At 37.6% G+C, this 20,343-nt stretch overlaps 1 protein-coding gene across 2 annotated transcripts in view; it reads left to right on the top strand.

The window, feature by feature from the left end:
- LOC110147947 (transmembrane protein 45A-like) overlaps window positions 1-17,360 on the top strand; it is a 77,782-nt gene extending 60,422 nt beyond the window's left edge. For both annotated transcript variants that reach the window (XM_070455004.1, XM_070455005.1), the window contains exons 5-6: window positions 6,029-6,174; window positions 16,951-17,360. In XM_070455004.1, coding sequence (XP_070311105.1) covers window positions 6,029-6,174; window positions 16,951-17,044 — 240 coding nt within the window. In that variant the 3' untranslated portion in view covers window positions 17,045-17,360. The remainder of the gene's footprint in view (window positions 1-6,028; window positions 6,175-16,950) is intronic.
- The last annotated feature ends 2,983 nt before the right edge of the window (window positions 17,361-20,343 follow it).

Raw genomic sequence — 20,343 nt, 5'->3', positions numbered from 1 at the left:
TGTTGCATTTTCTATGCGCTTTCCTCTTTAATTTATGAGCTATTTAGAAACATTCTTTTCAATTTCCAAAAATATTCTTTTTCTTTTATTATTTGTTTTCAATTGCTTTGTCTGTGTCCCCTTTGAAATGTGTCAAGACTTCTTTGGGATGTAGCCCAGTGTCGGTGGCAGTAAATAATCTATATATTTGAGAAGAAAGTATATTCCATCTTTTGGGCTGAAGATTATCCACATGTTTATGCAATCCAGTTTCTTAAAGGGCTAAATATTCAAATAAAGAAAGTAAGACAAAAAGGGGAAACCCAAAGATAGTTGAATAAAGTGATAATACAATTAAGAGCAGAACTGTTGAAACTAATTAGTGTTCCATTAAAATTTAATGATTAATTAATTAAATATCTGAGGGAGGAAGCTGTGAGCTTTTGCAACTGAGCATAGGTTGGCTTAATGTTGTCCCTTTTGGCAGAGTAATAATGTTTTCATATTTCCCCAAGAGCTTTTCTAAGGAAGATATATGAGGTTAAATTTTGAGGGTATAAATCTGAGATTATTTTTAAAACTTTCTATCCATCATTATGTCCAGACTAGTATTTTTCTTTACTGGGTGGTCAGACTAAATGACATTTGAGACTTAGAGAAAAATGAATATTTGATACCAATACAAGCAAACATACTGGCAGGATAGGAAGGCTTAGCCATGGTACATGTCCCTCGTCCCCTCTGTGCTGGATTCTTTTGAAACGAAAATGTTTCAGGGACTTAGGTGATTTTTATTATGCTTCCATGTTTGGTTGCTTTTAATGTTTATGCCCCAAAATCTATCTCAAGCTAATAAAATTACACTGTTATTTGCTTTTCACAATTTTTTTTCTCCTGCTACTTCTTCATACATGATGTCTTCTTCAATATAGGGGACTGGAATGCAAAAGTAGGAAGCCAAGAGCTGCCTGAGTAACAGGCAAATTTGGCCTTGGAGTACTAAATGAAGCAGGTCAAAGGCTAACAGAGTTTACCAAGAGAATGCACTGATCATAGCAAACACCCTCTTCCAACAACACAAGAGAAGGCTCTGCACATGGATATCACCCGATGGTCAGTACCAAAATCAGATTGATTATATTCTTTGCAGTCAAAGATGGAGAAGCTCTATACAGTCAGCAAAAACAAGACGGGGAGCTGACTGTGGCTCAGATCATGAACTCCTTATTGCCAAATTCAGACTTAAATTGAAGAAAGTAGGGAAAACCACTAGACCATTCAGGTATGACCAAAATCAAATCCCTTATGATTATACAGTGGAAGTGAGAAATAGTTTCAAAAGATTAGATCTGATAGACAGAGTGCCTGATGAACTATGGACAGAGTCTTGTGACATTGTACAGGAGGCAGTGATCATGACCATCCCCAAGAAAAAAAAATGCAAAAAGGTAAAATGGTTGTCTGAGGATGCCTTACAAATAGCTGAGAAAAGAAGAGAAACTAAAGGGAAAGGAGAAAAGGAAAGATATACCCATCTGAATGCAGAGTTCCAAAGAATAGCAAGGAGAAATAAGAAAGCATTCCTCAGTGATCAGTGCAAGGAAATAGAGGAAAACAATAGAATGGGAAAGACTAGAGATCTCTTCAAGAAAATTAGAGATACCAAGGGGACATTTCATGCAAAGATGAGCACAGTAAAGGACAGAAATTGTATGGACCTAACAAAAGCAGAAGATATTAAGAAGAGGTGGCAAGAATACACAGAAGAACTATACAAAAAAGATCTTCATGACCCATAAAACCATGATGCTGTGATCACTCAGCTAGAGCTAGACATCCTGGAATGTGAAGTCAAGTGGCCCTTAGAAAGCATCACTACAAACAAAGCTAGTGGAGGTGATGGAATTCCAGTTGATCTGGAATCTGTTTCAGATCCTAAAATATGATGCTGTGAAAGTGCTGCACTCAGTATGCCAGCAAATCTGGAAAACTCAGCAGTGGTCACAGGAGTGGAAAAGGTCAGTTTTCATTCTATTCCCTTCCCAAAGAAAGGCAATCCGAAAGAATGTTCAAACTACCACACAGTTGCACTCATCTCACACACTAGTAAAGTAATGCTCAAAATTCTCCAAGCCAGGTTTCAACAGTACATGAACTGTGAACTTCCAGATGTTCAAGCTGGATTTAGAAAAGGCAGAAGAACCAGAGGTCAAGTTGTCAACATCCATTGGATCATCAAAAAAGCAAGAGAGCTCCAGAAAAACATCTACTTCTGCTTTATTGACTACACCAAAACCTTTGACTGTGGATCACAACAAACTGTGGAAAATTCTTAAAGGGATGGGAATACCAAACCACCTTACCTGCCTCCTGAGAAATCTGTATGCAGGTCAAGAAGCAACAGTTAGAACTGGACAGAGAACAACAGACTGGTTCCAAATAGGGAAAGGATTATGTCAAGGCTGTATATTATCATTCTACTTGTTTAACTTATATGCAGGGTACATCATGCAAAATGCCGGGCTGGATGAAGGACAAGCTGGAATCAAGACTGCTGGGAGAAAAATCAATAACTTCAGATTTGCAGATGATGTTACCCTTATGGCAGAAAGCAAAGAACTAAAGAACCTCTTGGTGAAAGTGAAAGAGGAGAGTGAAAAAGCTGGCTTAAAGATCAACATTCAGAAAACTAAGATCATGGCATTTGGTCCCATCACTTCATGGCAAATAGATGGGGAAACAATGGAAACAGTGAGAGACTTTATTTTTGGGGGCTCCAAAATCACTGCAGATGGTGACTGCCGACATGAAATTAAAAGATGCTTGCACTGTGGAAGTAAAGCTATGACCAACCTAGACAGCATATTAAAAAGCAGAGGCATTACTTTACCAACAAAGGTCCATCTAGTCAAAGCTGTGGTTTTTCCAATAGTCATGTATGGATGTGAGAGCTGGACTATAAAGAAAGCTGAGCACCAAAGAACTGATGCTTTTGAACTGTGGTGTTGCAGATGTATAGAACAGACTTTTGGACTCTGTGGGAGAAGGCGAGGGCGGGATGATCCGAGAGAACAGCATCGAAACATGTATATAATCCAGTGTGAAAGAGATCGCCAGTCCAGGTTGGATGCATGAGACAAGTGCTCGGGGCTGGTGCACTGGGATGACTCAGAGGGATGGGATGGGGAGGGAGGTAGGAGGGGGGATCGGGATGGGGAACACTTGTAAATCCATGGCTGACTCATGTCAATGTATGGCAAAAACCAGTACAATATTGTAAAGTAATTAGCCTCCAACTAATAAAAATAAATGGAAAAAAAAATGAATTGTGGTGTTGGAGAAGACTCCACTTGGTCAGGCAGCTACCAACCTGAATGATGAATCAATGGAGAGCACATGTTGCTGTTCATGCTTTGGAACACAGGTCTGGTGTGGCCAGATATTTCTATTTTTGGAAATAAGCTGTGATGTACTTTTGGGAAGATTCCCTAATTTTTGAAGTGTTGTAAACTAATTCCTTTGAAGTGTTGTAAACTAAAGTGTTGTAAACTATTTAAAAAATGTGCAGAGCAGGCAAAGCATGTCTGTGATATAGATTTGACTCAGGATCTGCTAGTCTGTAATCTGCGGTATAAGGGAGAAATAGTACCATATTTTCATGGGACCAGCTTCTGTCTCAGTACCAATTGTTCCAACTGTATCAAACTGCTAGATGACTCACACAGACCCTTGTGTCCAAGTCACTGTCCTTCACACTGCCCCATACAATATGTTATCTTTTGGACTTCCCTGGTGACGCAGTGGATAAGAATTCGCCTACCAGTGCAGGGACCACTGGTTCGATCTCTGATCCGGGAAGATCCCACATGACACAGAGCAGCTAAGCCTGTGCTCCACAATTACTGAAGCCTGTGCTCCCCAATGAGAGAAACCACGGCAATGAGAAGCCCACACGCCAAAACCAAGAGTAGCACCTGCTTGCTGCAACTAGAGAAAGCCCATGCATAGCAGTGAAGACCCAGCAACGCCAAAAATAAATACATAAATAAAATGTTAAGGCAGTTACCTTCTGTGTCTAGCTTCTTTCTCTAACATAACATTTTCATTATGTTATATTCATTCACATTGTATTATGTATTAATATATCATTATTTATGGTTGAATAATATTGTTATATGGAATAACCACATTTTGCTTATTCATTGTCAGTTGTTGGACATTTGGATTTTTTTCAGCTTTCGGCCCTTGTGTAAATGCTGCCATGTAATTTTGTGGAGGATTTTTTATTTGAATACCTCTTTTCAATTATGTGGGGCATATATAGTACCTAGAATAAAATCGCCAGGTCATGTGATAATTCTACATTTAACTTTTTGAGAAACTCCACATGGCTATACCATTCTACATTCTCACCAGCAATGTATAAGGATTCCAATTTTGCCATATCCTTACCAATACTTGTTACTTATTGTTACTACCATCCTAGGGGATACTAATATCTCATAGTGAAGTGGTGTCTTATAGTGGTTTTGGTTTCTATTTCTCTAATAACTTGATGATGTTCATAATTTTTTTGACCTTATTAACCATTTGTATGCCTCTTGGGAAATGAGTCTTCTAGTCCTTTGCCCATTAAAATTTTTTTTGGATTTTTGTTGAGATTTAGGATTTCTTTATATACTCTGGATATCAATTCCTTATTAGATACATGAATGCAAGGATTTTTGTTTATGTGGAGGATTTTCTTTTTACTTTCTTGATACTGTCCTTTGATGTACAAAAATTCTTAATTTTAATGTGTCTTGGTGTCATGTATAAGAAATCATCACTAAAACCCAGGACATGAAGCTTTTCCTTATGTTTTTTTCTAGCAGTTATGATTTTAGTTCTCATATTTAGGTCTTTGATCATTTTGAGTTAATTTTTATATATGGTGTAAAATAAGGGTAAATATTTTTTTTTCGCATGTATATATTCATTTGTCCCGGCACCGGTTGTTGAAGAGACTTTAACTTCCCCATTGAATGGCCTTGGCACTCTTGTCAAAAACCAATTTTTTACAGGTTTATGGTCTTATTTCTGGACTCACAATTCTATTTCATTGGTCTGTATGTCTACCATTATGTTAGTACCACAATGTTTTGATTACTGTAGTTTTTGTCATAAGTTTTGAAATCACTAAGTGTAAGACTTACAACTTTGCTTTACTTTTTCAAGGCTATTTGGGGTCCCTTACAATACCACATAAATTTTTTAGATCTTTGATTTCTTTTGACAATGTTTTATAGTTTGCAAGTTACAAGACTTGAGCCTCCTTGATTAAATTTATTCCTAAATATTCTATTCTTTTCAGTGCTCTTATAAGTGGAGTTGTTTCCCTGATTTTTTTTTAATTGTCCATTACATGTTTTGAGTGTTGATTTTGTATCCTGCAAGTTTGCTAAATTCATTTGTTAGCTCTAATGGGCTTTTTGTGGATTCTTTAGAATTTTCTGTACATAAGATCATTTTATTGTGAATATAGATAGTTTTACTTCTTCCTTTACAGTGTGGATGCCCTTTATCTATTTCTCTTGACTAGTTGCTCTGGCTAGAATTTCTAGTACAGTGTTGAATAGAAATGGTAAAATCAAACACCCTGTCTTGCTCCTGAGCTTAGGATACAAGCTTTCAATATAAATATAATGTTACCAGTGGGCTTTGTTTATTTCAAAAACTTTTAAAAAAGAACTCTGATTTTGACATTACTGAGTCAAACTAAGCAACTTAGAATCCTATCAAATTCTCTGAAAGTCTACCAACCTACAGGGATGACTACTAGTCATATTTTGAAAATTGATCTGTAAATATCATAAACATTTTTTCAAAAATATGATTTAGTAGGTACTGTCTATCTTAGTAAAAAAGATAGCAGTTTCTTATCTGTAGCATCTCAGATAATGGGAATTATCTGTCACCATTAATCTTGAAAGAAAGCATTTTGAACAGCGCCGTCTTTGGGAATATGGCTGGGAGTGCTTTAATGTTCTCTCTTTCTTTTAAATTACAGATTGGGTTTGTCCTTTATCCCTTCAATGGAGGCCCTCCATGGGATTTAATGGATCATAACAACATTATGTTTCTCACCATATGCTTTTGTTGGCATTATGCAACAGCCATTATCATCACTGGAGCAATTTATGCCTTTGTCACCTGGTAAGTTAGTGATTTTTGTTCATAGAAGCTCTATTTTTTTGGTATATGATCATCAAGACTCGACAGTCTGAACTTTAAGTTCAAAGAGGTATTTTATTCCTTAGCATTCCACAAACAGGGTAATATAGCAGAAAATTATCTACAAACACAAACATTTTCAATTAAAATAATAAATGCTGGTTTAAGGTTGGAATAGCTAAAGAGTGTCTCTGCTGTACTCTGAACCTATGCATCACCCTTCAATATGTTCTTCTGTGCCTTCATGTCTTGGCATATTCTGTTTTCTTTTCCAAATGGTCATCAACATACCTGCAGTGAGCCCCCTCCATCTGCCCATGTGTACATCAGTTATGTCTTGACCAACATGTATGCCTCTCATTAACTTTGAATAGCTGATTAATTTGATATTTACTATAATATTTGTAACAGTAAGGTTAAGTTGAATGTTACATGTTTTTACAAGGACTTTGATACAGTGTTTCGTGATGGGTGAGGAGCAGTGTAATAGACTGCTAAGAACCCATGTTTCCAGCTCTGCTTCTTGTCAGCTAAAAGACTTTGGGTAAATTATTTAACTACATTAAATATCAGTTTCGTTGTCTGCAAAATGGGAATAATGATGGTACCTAAATGAGATCATATCATTACACTGCCCTTAATATAATAAGAGCTCAACAGAAATTCTTCTTACCCTTGCTCTTTTTTCCCCCACTTTGGTTCCTATGATAGATTTCTTTTTACACTGAAGTATAATTGACATAGGCTTTCCTGGTAGTTCAGTGGTAAAGAATTAACCTGCCAATGCAAGAGATGGGGGTTCAGTCCCTGGGTTGGGAACATCCCCTGGAGAAGGAAATGGCAACCCACTCCAGTATTCTTGCCTGGGAAATCCCATGGACAGAGGAGCCTGGCAGGCTATAGCCTAAGGGGTTGCAAAGAGTCAGACACAATTTAGAGACTAAACAACCACCACAGTTGACATACAACATTATACTAGTTTCATTATGTACAACATAATGATTCAACTTTTGTATACATTGCAAAATGACCACCACAATCAGTGTGTTAATAGTTACACCATCTGTCACCATATTAATGGTACAACATTTTTTTCTTGTGATGAGAATTTTCAAGATTTACTTTTTAAACCAACTTTAACACCTGCAATACAATATTTTTGATTATAGTCACTGTGTTATATACAACATCCCATGACTTATTTTATTGTTTTTAAAATTTTTAAATTTTATATTATAGTACAGCTGATTAACAGTGTTGTGCTAGTTTGAAGTGTACAGCATAGTGATTCAGTTATACATATACATATATATATTCTTTTTTGAATTCTTTTCCCACTTAGCTTATTACAGAATATTTAGCAGAGTTCCCTATGCTATACAGTCGGTCCTCTTTGGTTATCCATTTTAGAGGCAGCAGTGTGTACATATCAATTCCAAACTCCCTAAATATACCTCCCCCCTACTCTCCCCTGTAACTGTAAGTTCCTTCTCTAAGTCTGTGGGTCTATTCCTGTTTCATAAATAAGATATGATATTTCTTTCTCTGTCTGACTTACTTTACTAAGTATGACAATCTCTAGGTCTACCCATGTTGCTGCAAACAGCAGTATCTTTTTAATGGCTGAGTAATATTCCATTGTATATATATGTACCACGTCTTCTTTATCCATTTTTCTATTGATGGACATTTAGGTTGCTTCCATGTCTTGTCTACTGTAAATAATGCTTCAATGAACATTGGGGTGCATGTATCCTTTTGGATCATGTTTTTCTCTGGTTGTATGCCCAGGAGTGGGATTGCAGGATCATATGGTAACTCTATTTTTAGCTTCTTAAGGAATCTTCATACTGTTCTCCCTCGTGGCTGCAATTTACATTCTCACCAACAGTCTAGGAGGGTTACCTTCTCTCAACACCCTCTCAAGCATTTGTTGTTTGTGGATTTTTTGATGATAGCCGTTCTGACTGGTGTGAGGTGATATGATCATCTCAATAGACCCAGAAAAAGCTTTAGACAAAATTCAACACCCATTTATGATAAAAACTCCAGAAAGTGGGCATAGAGGGACCATACCTCAACATAATAAACCCCATATATGACAAAATATAACTAACAATCATATTTATTGGTGAAAGCAAAACGCATTTCCTCTAAGATCAGGAACAAGACAAAGATGTCCACTCTTGCCACTTCTATCTGACTTAGTTTTGGAAGTCCTAGCTATGGCAATCAGAGAAGAGAAAGAAATGACATGAAATTCAAATGAGAAAGAAGTTAAATTCATGTCACTGTTTGCAAATGACATGACACTATACATAGAAAATCCTAAAAACACTGAAAGAAAACTACTAGAGTTCATTATGAATTTGGTTAATTTGCAGGTTACAGAATTAATACATAGAAGTCTGTTCTTATCTATATACTAACAATAAAAGATCAGAAAGAAAATTCAAGAAACAACCCCATTTACCAAGAATAACAACTTGGTAATAACAAGAATAGCAACCCCATTACAAGAATAAAATATCTTGGAATAAACCTACCTAAGGATACCAAAGACCTGTATTCCAAAAACTGTAAGACTTACTTATTTTAAAACTGGAAGTTTGTACCTTTGATCACCTTCACCCATTTTTGCCACCTCCCCCAACTCTGGCAACCATGAATCTGTTCCTTGTTTTGTTTGTTCCTTTGTTTTTTAGATCTCACAGATAAGTGGAATCATTTGGTATTTGTCTTTCTCTATCTGCCTTATTGTGTTTAGCATAATACCTCAAGGCCCATTTCATTCTTTTTCATGGTTGAGTAATATGCTATTATATGCTTATAAGTATAAAATATTTATCTTGTAAAAACACATATATAAAACATCTCCTTTATCCATTCATCAATTAATAGACACCTGTTTCCATATCCTGGTTGTGTGTGTGGATGTGTTCAGTTGCGTCTGACTCTGTGTGACCCTGTGGAATATAGCCCGCTGGCTTCCCTGTCCATGGGATTCTCCAGGTAAGAATACTGGAATGGGTTGCCATTTCCTTCTTCAGGGGATGTTCCTGACCCAAGGATCAAACTCACCTCTCCTTGATCTTCTGCACTGTTGGCAGATTCTTTACCACTGAGCCGTTGGGGAAGCCCAAATATTTTGGTTATTATATATAAATATGGTGCAGTGAACCTAGAGATGCCTTTTTGAATTAGTGTTTTCATTGTCTTCAGATAAATACCCAGAAGTAGATTTGCTGGACTGTATGGTACTTCTGGTTTTAATTTTTTGAGGACATTTTATGCTGTTTTCCATAGTGACCATACCAATTTACATTTCTACCAAGCTATACATCAGAGTTCTCTTTTCTCTAGATCCTGGCCAATACTTGTTATATCTTGTCCTTTTGATAACAGCTGTCCTGCAGGTGTGACTTTTAGTTGTTGTAGGTCTTCTTTGGAAAAATGTCTATTCAGATTCTCTGCCTATTTTTAAATTGAATTTTTGTTGTTGTTGTTATTGGGTTGTTTGATTTCTTTATGTATTTTGGGTATAACCTTTTATCAGATATCATTTAGGAATATCTTCTTCCATTCAGTGTTTCCTTTTTATTTTGTTGGTGGTTTCCTTCACTGTGCAGAAGCTTTCTATTTGATGTAGTCCCATTTGTTTAGTTTTTCTTTTGTTGCCATTTCCTTTGGAGTCAGATCCAGAAAATATCAACAAGAGCAATATCAAGGAACTTACCACTTATATTTTCCTCTAGGATTTTTATGATTTTAGTCCTACATTCAAGACTTAAATCCATTTTGAATTAATTTTTATGTATGGAATAAGTGTCCCAGTTTCCTTATTTTGCATGTGGCTGTACAGTTTTCCCAGCACAACAAAAAGACTGGCCTTTTCTCATTTTATATTCTTGCCACATTTATCATAAATTAATTGACCATGCATTTATGAGTTTAGTTCTTTATTTTGTGTCATTGATCTGCGGGGTTGTTTTTGTGCCAATATCATACTGTTTTGATTTTATAGCTTTGTTGTATAGTCTGAAATTAGAAAGTATGATTCCCCGCAGCTTTGTCCTTCTTTTTTAAGAACAACAACTTCTTTTTGACTATTCAGGATCTTTTGTGATTCCATACAAACTTTGGGGTTGTTTGTTCTATTTCTGTGAAAAATGCCATTCATAATTTGATAGGGATTGCATTGAATCTGTAGACCAATTTGGGCAATGTAGACATTTTAACGATATTAATTTTTCCAGTCTGTAAGCATGGAACATGATTCCATTTACTTGTGTCTTCTTCAGTTATTTTTATTAATGTTTTATGGTTTTCAGTGTAGAGGTCTTTCATTTACTTGGTTAAATTTGTTCATAGGTATTTTATTCTTTTTGATGCCATTGTAAATGGGATTGTTTTCTTAATTTCTCTTTCTAATAGTTCCTTGTTACTATATAAAATGCAACATGTTTGCATATTGATTTTGTACCATGCAGCTTTACTAAATTTTTTAATTAACTCTAACAGTTTTTTTGGTGGAGTCTTTAGGATTTTCTATATTGAGTATCACATCATCTGCAAATAGTAACAGTTTTAACTCTTCCTTTACAATTTGGATGCCGTTTTTTTTCTTGCCTAAATGCTATGGCTAGGACCCAAACACTATTTTGACTAAAAGTAGCGAGAGTGAACGTTATTGTCTTGGTCCTGATTTTAAAGAATAAAATTTCATGACTTCATCACTGAGTATGATGTTACCTGTGAGCATGTCCTATATGATCTTTATTATGTTAAGACACATCTTTTTATATCCACTTGTTGAAAGTTTTTGTCATAAATGGTGTTGAATTTTATCATGTTTTTATACATCTATTGAAATAATCATATGATTTTAAGCCTTCTTTTTCTTAATGTGATATATTACATTGATTTGTGATGTTGAACTATCCTTACATCCCTGGAATAAATCCCACTTGATCAGGTTATATGATCCTTTTAATATAGCCTTTAATTAAGTTTACTTACATTGCTGGAAGTTTTGCACCTATTTTTATTAGTTATATTGGCCTATAATTTTCTTTTTCGTATGTGATATCTTTCTGTGATTTTGGTGTGAAGGTAATGCTGGTTTCTCCTCTTTTATTTCTGATTTTATTTGAGCCTTCTCTCTTTTATTCCTTCCCTGGTGGCTCAGATGGTAAAGAATCTGACTGCAATGTGGGAGACCTGGGTTTGATCCTTGGGTTGGGAAAATCCCCTGCAGAAGGAAATGGCACCCCACTTCAGTATTCTTACCTGGAGAGTCCCACAATCACGGGAGCCTGGCAGGCTACAGTCCATGGACTCACAGAGTCAGACATGACTAAATGACTAACATTTCATTTTCAATTTCTTTTTTCCTTAGTGAGTCTAGCTAAAGGTTTATCAATTTTATTTATATTTTTTCAAATAACCAGCTGTTTGTTTCATTGATCTCTTCTATTGTCTTTTCACTTTCTATTTCATTTATTTCTACTCTGATCTTGACTAGTTCCTTCCTTATAGTAATTTTGGGCTTTGTTTGCACTTCTTTTTCTAGTTCCCTTTGGTATAAAAGTGAGGTTGTTTATTTGAAATTTTTCTTATTTCTCGAGGTAGGCCTGTTGCTATAAACATCTATCTTACAACTGCTTTTGTTGCATTGCATAGATTTTGGTATGTTGTATTTCCATTTCCACTTGTCTCCAGGTGGTTTTTAATTTCTCCTCTGATCTCACACTGGTGCTAGCAAGTTAGGATAAGAGTACAAAGATAGTGGCTAAAGTGCTGGCACTAGCAAAGTAGAGGGGGAAGAAAGCAAAAATGGTATCTGCCAGTGCTTCCATTCCTGGAGAGAATCCTAACAGATTTCTTCCTTGCTGGCAGATGCTTTAAGATTAGCAAATGAATCCCATTCACATATTGTCTGGACTCTTCAAACTGTGGTTTTTGTGCTGTATGGCCAGGTGGGTGAGTCAGCATGCAAAGCCATTAAAAGTGGAATCTCCATTCCTTACACCCCTTTGGTTCTTCTTGACATCAGCCCTGGTGGTCTTCAAAGCCAGATGTTTTGGGGGCTCATCTCATCAATGCAAGTCTCGAGGGTTGAGGTGCCTGATGTAGGGCAGAAACTCTTGCTCCTCAGGAAGAAGCTCTGTATCTGGGAGATCACTTTGACTGTAGGTCTCCACACTGGGGGTGGGGTCTTTGGTGGGACCATGTCTCTGCCTCTTTTACCCATCTCATTGTGGATCTTGTCCTTTGTTGTAGAGGAACTGTTTGGCTAGTTTTCAGGTCTTTTTTTTTTTCTTCTTTTTTTTTCTATAGGGAATTGTTCTTTATGTAGTTGTAGATTTGCTGTGTCCATGGGAGGAGGTGAATTCAAGACCTTCCTAAGCTGCTATCTTGAACCACCTCCCCCACCCACCCTTGTTCGTTTTATTATTCCCCTTGTTCTTGTTCTCATCCTTCTTCTGTATCAAAAGTTGTATAAGGTATAGGCCCTCGGGGGAGAGAGAGACAGTTTAAATATAGTACGATAAATGGAAATAGTGTAAGAATAAAGCGCTATTGGAACACAGAGGAGGCCTTCTCACAATTGAGAATTAAACTGAAGCAGCAGCAGCAATGCCAAACCACAGTTGGCTTGGCTGATTCCAGCTATTAATCATGCAGACTCCAATCCTTCAGACTTTAGCATTGATTGAAGTGTTCTGTATCTGCAGTCTCCATCATGTAGCCTTGATCGATGTGTGATTATTGCACACTTGACATGTGCTTTGTTATTGTTGCTATTTAGTTGCCAACTCATATCTGACTCTCTTGTGACCCCATGTCCTGTAGCCCCCGAGGCTCCTCTGTCCGTGGGTCTTCCCAGGCAAGAATACTGGAGTGGGTTGACATTTCCTTTTCCAGAGGATCTTCCCAACCCAGTGCTACATTAATTTTAATTAATGTTAGCTTTCATATATACATAGTGACTATCATTTTGGATAGTACACATCTAGCATGTTCTCTAGATCCCTAAATTCAGTAGTTGATTCGAGGCCCAATGGGGTCTCAGCCTCTGCGCAAGCTAGCTTTCTAGTCCTCTCTCTAGATGTTTCCCCAGCTACCTCTATCGCTCTGTGCTTCTTTGAGCTTTACCGCTGAAGAGCTTTGGTGCTGTGTCTCTGGGTGAAAAAGCCTTTGCTTTGTCTAGCTCCTGGATGTCTCTAGTAGGCTTTGATTTGTAGTTTCCTCCTTCTAGAGGTCTAGGTGCTATGGCTGCTTGAAATTCTACCTTCTCCTTGAATGATTCTATTAGTCCTATTCAGTTCCCTCAAAGCATGTGTATGCGCTGGTGGTTAAGGTTCACTCTGCTGCCGAGTGAAACTGGACTTCTTCCTCTATTGCTTTAGGCTGACTTCTGGCCCTCATCTCCTTGGGGTTTGGGCAGCCTCCAAGAATAAAGCTGGCATTCAAGAAGCCTCTCTATTCCATGTCAATTCTAGAGCCAAAAGAAGACTATTGTTTCTTTCTGTTTTAAAAACCTTCAGACCCCTAATGAACCTCTTATCCACATATAGTTTTCTAGAAACCAGAAACTACATGTTTACTTTTTCAACTGCCTCTTCTCCCCCAGCACTCCTGACTTCTTGACCACGTAGTTCTCTCTACCTGGCATATCCAATCAAAACGCTCATCTCTTCTATGAAAACTCATGTGATTGTTCTAGTCTTTGCTTATTTCCTTGCATGAGTTTTACAGTACTTTAGTCTTGATCACACATTTTAACAGTGGTGATCTATCTTGTGCTATTTACTATTAGCTCATGTTAGGCTTATCTGCTAACTAGATTGTGTTACCTGGAGGAAAAGACCTTTTTCATATCTCTCACGGCTCTTGGCATACTCTAAATAAACACTTATTTTCTGTTTTAACAGCTCTGTTTCAGAACTACTCAAACAGGATTCAGTTGTTTGGAAGTCATGTTTTATATGCTTTTAAGTTTTGCTCTCATACTGCCTATGAAATATAAGGCCAAGAGCTTGTATTCTGATATATTTTAATATAATGTTAGGCAGTAGATTAAACAATACAAAGATTGAATATTGACTTATAGTGCAGTTATATGTAGGATAATTCAATTCAACCCTGTAGTCATGAAGAGCTTTGGAAATCTGTTCATCTGCGTTTGACTGTGAAGTGGATTGAGACTCAGTCACAGGGGATAGGTTTTAAGGACATTCTATCTGAATCTATTTGACAGAGCAAAAAGATCACCATGGAAACAACACTGGGGTATGGAACTCCTGCCCCCAAATCTCTGAAAAATGAAGCTGTGCTTCCCAGCTTCCCTGAATAATGTTTAAAGGCTGCCTCATCTAGTCCCGACTGCTGTTCTCACAGCAGCTCATAGGAGAGACCTATCTGTTGGGAAATCTTATTGTGTGTTTTACTGTATTTCACATTTAAACTTACATAAACATCACTGTGATACACAAGTATTTCAAAAGCCCCTCTGGATGGACAGAGAAATATTAACCATTTTCAGGTTGGTTTTTCAAGCAAATGATTCTTGTGAGCCATTTTGAAGAACAAAATAGAAATGACCAAATTCATGGTAGATGGTAGTTTGCCTTTTGGAAGTTTGACTTCCACTTCAACTCTGGAAGTATACCCAGAGTCTCAGCTCTGCTCTTATATTAACTGAAGAGACCATGTGGGCGCAAAAGCCCAGACACACCCTGCACTTAGTTTCCTGAACTTGCACCATTCCAGGAACTAGCAATTATTTACACTTCCTCTTTATTATCCCATCCCTCAATCTGTCCCCAGTAGCCATTTCTGTGTGTGCTAATACCAAGGGCTTCAGGGTGTGGACAGAGCCTGAATATGCCTCAGCTTGATAGCATCTAACAATAGCAGATACAACTCAGAGAGGAGGAATCCAGAACAGGCGTAGTCACTGTGTTAACCGTGTAAACAGTTTCTACAGCAAATTCCCTACAGACAAACGAGTTCCATCCTGAGAGCATGTTAATAAGTCCAATTTGTTTGTAAGTTCAACAGTTAGCCTAGGAACCCAACTTACACAATTGTGTATATATATCTGTATATAATACTGCACTGTAATAAGTTTATAATACTTTTCACACAAGTAATATGTACATAAAAAACAAACACAAAAATAAAGAAATATTTTTAACCTTACAATACAGTACCTTGCAAAGTACAGTAGTGTAGGACGACAGCTGGCATATGGGGGCTGGCACGCACACTCACATATTTGAAAGTGTTCAACTTGAAGTTTCACATGTAGGCAACTTACTATAATAAATAGCTAGCTCTCTATTTCATTTTCCAGAAGAGTCATCAAGAATGAATCTAATGAGTATGCTAACTAATTAATCCCTTTCATTTAGCACCTACACAGGTTGTGCATTGTGGAGATAACCGTGAGGGTTGTCCCAGTTTTAACCTTAGTTGAAACTATTAGTTTTTCATGAAAACAGTGCCTTGAAGAGTTGAGAACGTTGGGAACAAGGTCAGTGGTCAACTAATTATCAAAGCAAATGATTTTGAGTAGTTTTTCTCGGCTTTCTGATGAGTCAGTAGATGTTACAGATAGTGCTCAATTGTGTGTTGGAGGAATTAATGTTCAGTTGGAAGTGACTGAAGAATTACCTCTGGGTAGATGAGTGATATGAACTGCAGGACTGCTCCACAGCCCACTGACTCATCACATACATGGTGAACCACTACTACGAACCAGACATTGTTCTAGACTGACAAGAGTTAGAGCAGTAAATAAGATGAAGCCTCTGCTCTTAGGAAGTTCATATTCTAGTGAGATCCAGAGCACAAGTAAAAGCCTGGTGTACTGAGAGTGGTGGGCCAGACCTTCATTGGGAGGAAAAGACAGAAAGCAAGTGTAAAGTTACAGATAGGCTGATGACATTTTTCATAAAACAATAATGATTTTGGATTTGGTTTATCAGTTTGTTTGCATATCCTTATGTACGTTTGCAAGTTAACAATCTTCTATTGACATAGTCACAGCACCATTTCTTCACAAATAATCCTGCATGGGAAAAGCTTTGTCTAGTTCTGATTGCATCAGAAAAGTTGACATCCTGCTGAGTTTCTGCTACCAAGAAACTTGGCATCTTCCAAATGCCGAAATTGTAATTCCCCCCCCAGCACCTACAGATTTTCTTAATCGATGGTAACAGTTATAAGAATAGAGGTCACTTCTTTCAACTTCTTAGTGCATCAGGGACCATCACATGCAACAGAACAGCCCGGGGCCAGCACAGAAGCAGCTCTCTGAAGACGCAGGAAGGACTGCAGCAGAGCCCAGACTTGACCTGGGGCTCGACGTGGGGGAGGAGATGGCTTCATGGGCTTTGTTCTCAGGACAGGGCTCCTTTTTGTAATACTCAGCTGAGCTTCCTTTCTTCAGGGCTTGCTACAGTCCAGAGATTCTCTTGTTTGTCTTAGAAATGATTAAAGTTATGAATCTTGAATATGATGCAACCAATCATGTTACATAGTAGAGCTTTATTGTGTCTGTTTGCTTATAGACTGCTTTAATCCACAAAATGTTGCAGGCAGATCCAAAGCCAAATAAAAGTGATTTTCTTTTTGGGGGTGTCTCTTCCATTTGCACAGATAATTTGGAGTTTATTATACTATAGATACAGATAGTTTGGGGTTTTAATTTTAAATGGAATAATGTGAGATGACTTTCATTTTCCTCAGGTTGGTTAAATCTCGATTTACGAGGTTCTGCCCTTCAGAAGTTGAACTCCTGAAAAATGCTGAACGAGAACAAGATTCGGAGGAAGAGATGTGACTTTGATGGGCATCCAGTCTTTCTAGACGAAATTTTTCTTTTTCTATTATTTTTAGTAACAGTTTTGCCTTTTTACCTTTTGTTTGGAGAACAACCGATTGAGAATGATTCTTGGTGTCATAATTTTGGGGGCTTGAGGTGGCTCTCCCTAGGTTAGCTAAAGCATAATGCCCACATTCTGGAAAATATTTGTTTCATTTGTCTTATAGTTATATATGCTCAAGGTTCCTGGGCTTATTATCATTTGTAACTCATTATAGATTGGATTTCACTTGTTTACCATCTTGCTACAGTGAGAAATAAACAAATGCATGGATCTTGGTTCAAACACCTCAGATATTTTTGTTATTTAGCTGCACCCCACCTTTATATCATGAATACAGAAGTTGTGTGACACTGAAATTCCTTTTCATGAGACATCTCTTTCTGTAGCACCTGTGCTCTCTCCTGGGAAGAGCAAGCTGGAAGTCATCTTGTGGTGCACGCTCTCAAAGAAGATAAAAGGAATGATCCACGGTTACAGAAGGGCACATGGCGAAAAAGCCATGAAAATCTAGGAAAGGAGAGTTTGGATATTATCCATAGAGGAAAAAATCATCACATGGTTTAGTATGGCCACCACGCCATCCCCTCTGCTGAAATAACTGAAGGGTTAAACAAGGAGAAGACTTTTATGGAATAACACATGGATAAACAGTCAGAGCCCTTTTTCACTGGTGGACTAAGTAACTCCCAAAGGAGAGTCCGAAATTCTCATTCTGGTTTTACCGTCACTAGCCTCTAGGGTTTAAACAGTTACCATGTCATCTCTGAAGGTAGGGAATTCAATTGAACGGATCAATTTCTGGCTGTCACATTTTATGAATCTAGAATCTCTGAGACAAAAGGGAAGCCAATTTAGTACAGATGAATCAGAAAGGCCAGTCTCTGCTGTGACAGAAAAGATAAGGAGCATTGCATGAGTTCATGGGTGGTTGACCTGAATATGAAGGAAAAGAGGCAGTCTAGAGGGTAGAGGAGCCTGGGGACTACAGTCCATGGGGTCACAAGAGCTGGACACAACTTAGATTAAACAACAACCAGAAAACACGTGGGTAGCTGGAGGTGACATGCGTGCAATTTCAACCAGAAGCTCCCTGGTGTTCCAGAAGCACTGACTAATCCAGGAAGCTCCCCCAGTCTGGTATGTTCACATGACAGCCAAGAGGGATGTGAGTGGATTCTTTCGGCCAAAGAACTGGACACATTTCTTTTTTTATGTAATGGTTGAAAAGAGCTGATGAGGGTGCCTAAAGGTTTATCTTGAACAATGCAATAGACCCTAGTACATTTCTGGCTTATGAAATGCCCACATGCTGTGATCCCCAGGTGACCATGGCATTCTGCCTCATATGTATCCTATATCTTAGGGCAAGTTTCTATGATTTTTGGCAATTGGTGTGTTAAACAAGTGAGCTGTCAACTGCGGTTATGTCAAAATGGCGTTGCTGGTACCTAGGCCTGAGTAGGAACTCTATGATAACCAGCATGAATGAGATTAAGGGTGGAGTTTTGAAAGCTGTGAGTGTAAATATACTAGCAGTCTTTACAAGATAGCAGAAATGTTTATTCCTGCAGTTCCTGCAGAGAGAACACAAGTGAGTTCTCAGAGGAGAAACTTCCTATTCAGGTTGAAGTCCATAGTTTGGGGTTATCTGCCTCTAGTCCCTGCAGTGAGCAATAAACTAAATATAATTAATATAAGTTTATGGAACCTTCACCAAGGAAGGAGTAGAGGAAGAGCATCCTCCCTTCCTTTTGTTTGTATTTTATCTCAACTCTTCCCCAAACCAGTCTCAAGTCCTGAGCTGTTACCAGGCCACTTCAGGGTTAACCCATGCTTGACATGCCATAACCAAGGGAAAGAGATTCTTTCAATAACTCAGCACAATATCAACATGGCTGTGGATATTTTCATACCTCCTCAGCTATTTCTGTGGTCTCTAATACCTCCTCAGGGAATCCTGTGGTCTCTTACCACCATTGCTTAGGAAACTGCAGCCTCGCGTGGCATCAACTGCCAGTCCACTGTTGAAGCGGGAGATCAGGTTATGACCATCATGGTGTCCTCCTCATCATGTCACTACAGGGCTCATTAGTCAGGGTTGTAGTGATTGTATCTCGGATGTGGATCAAGAAGGTGATGCTTCTTACTGAAGACTGAGGACTACAGGAGAAGTGAAAATAAAAGCTGAGAAATGACAAGGTATCCCCAATGCAAGGAACTAATAGATTACAAAGCATGAAAGAAACATTTGTATACATGGAGAATAGATCCAGAAATTCTATATTCTATCTAATCTGAATTCCAGATGGAGAGGATTGAAAGAATAGAGGACATGCATGAAATAGACAAGAATTTTCCCTAAATAAATAGCAATAAAAGGAGATGTTTGCTTTAAGCTTGGAGAGGTGCTTTAAGAGCTGTGCATAGAATACAGCGATTGAGTTTCTGATTCATACAAGTAAAAATGAAAAATATAATCCATTATTATAAATTTAAGCTCAATATATGAATATTATTATTCTATTTTTAAGTCTAGCAAATTTAAGCATTCAATTTTAAGGAAACTTTAGTGTTTGGGGCACAATTTTAAACTTAGATAATAAGATTGCCCTTTAGATTTCCTCACTGTGTTTATGAATTAAACATTTTTCAGATTCTTGAGTACTTCAATTAATCAACAGATCTTCTCAAGTTGTTATTATTAAGAGTTTAATTTATTAAACTTTTAAATGTATTATTTAAACTTTCTTAAAAATTCCAATACTGTATAAACAGTGAGATTGCAACTGAAACTCACAAGCATAAATTTGTTGGTCAATTGCACACATAAACTGAACTTATAAAACCAATGTGCATAGATAAAATTATTTGTAGGATTATAAATACTTAAAATGCTACACATGTATAATTCCTTAAGGCACAAATATCAACGTTTGTTGACTCTGATGCTCTTAAACATTTCTGTACTTAGCTGGAGTCTTCCCATGTTAAAATAAACTTACTGGTAAGGAGATGATCTGTTTACAACAGACAATACCAGGGGACATCTAGTCTGCTTGTTGAGATTTTGGGCCCAGATACTGAACAGGACAGGATTCTTGACAGTGACCCTAAAAGCACTTTATGAATGAATGACAGTTAGGAATGAATCCTGTTATTTACAGTAACTACATCAGACCCTCCACACAGGCTGACTCCCAATCTTGCACAGCACATGGAAGGCAGCTTCCCCTGCTGGAGTCATACTTAAAAT

This window comes from Odocoileus virginianus, chromosome 25 (assembly GCF_023699985.2).
Source record: "Odocoileus virginianus isolate 20LAN1187 ecotype Illinois chromosome 25, Ovbor_1.2, whole genome shotgun sequence".
NCBI classification, from domain to species: Eukaryota; Metazoa; Chordata; class Mammalia; order Artiodactyla; family Cervidae; genus Odocoileus; species Odocoileus virginianus.
Note: the sequence above shows the minus strand (reverse complement) of the source record. Positions and strands in the feature narration are given on the sequence as shown.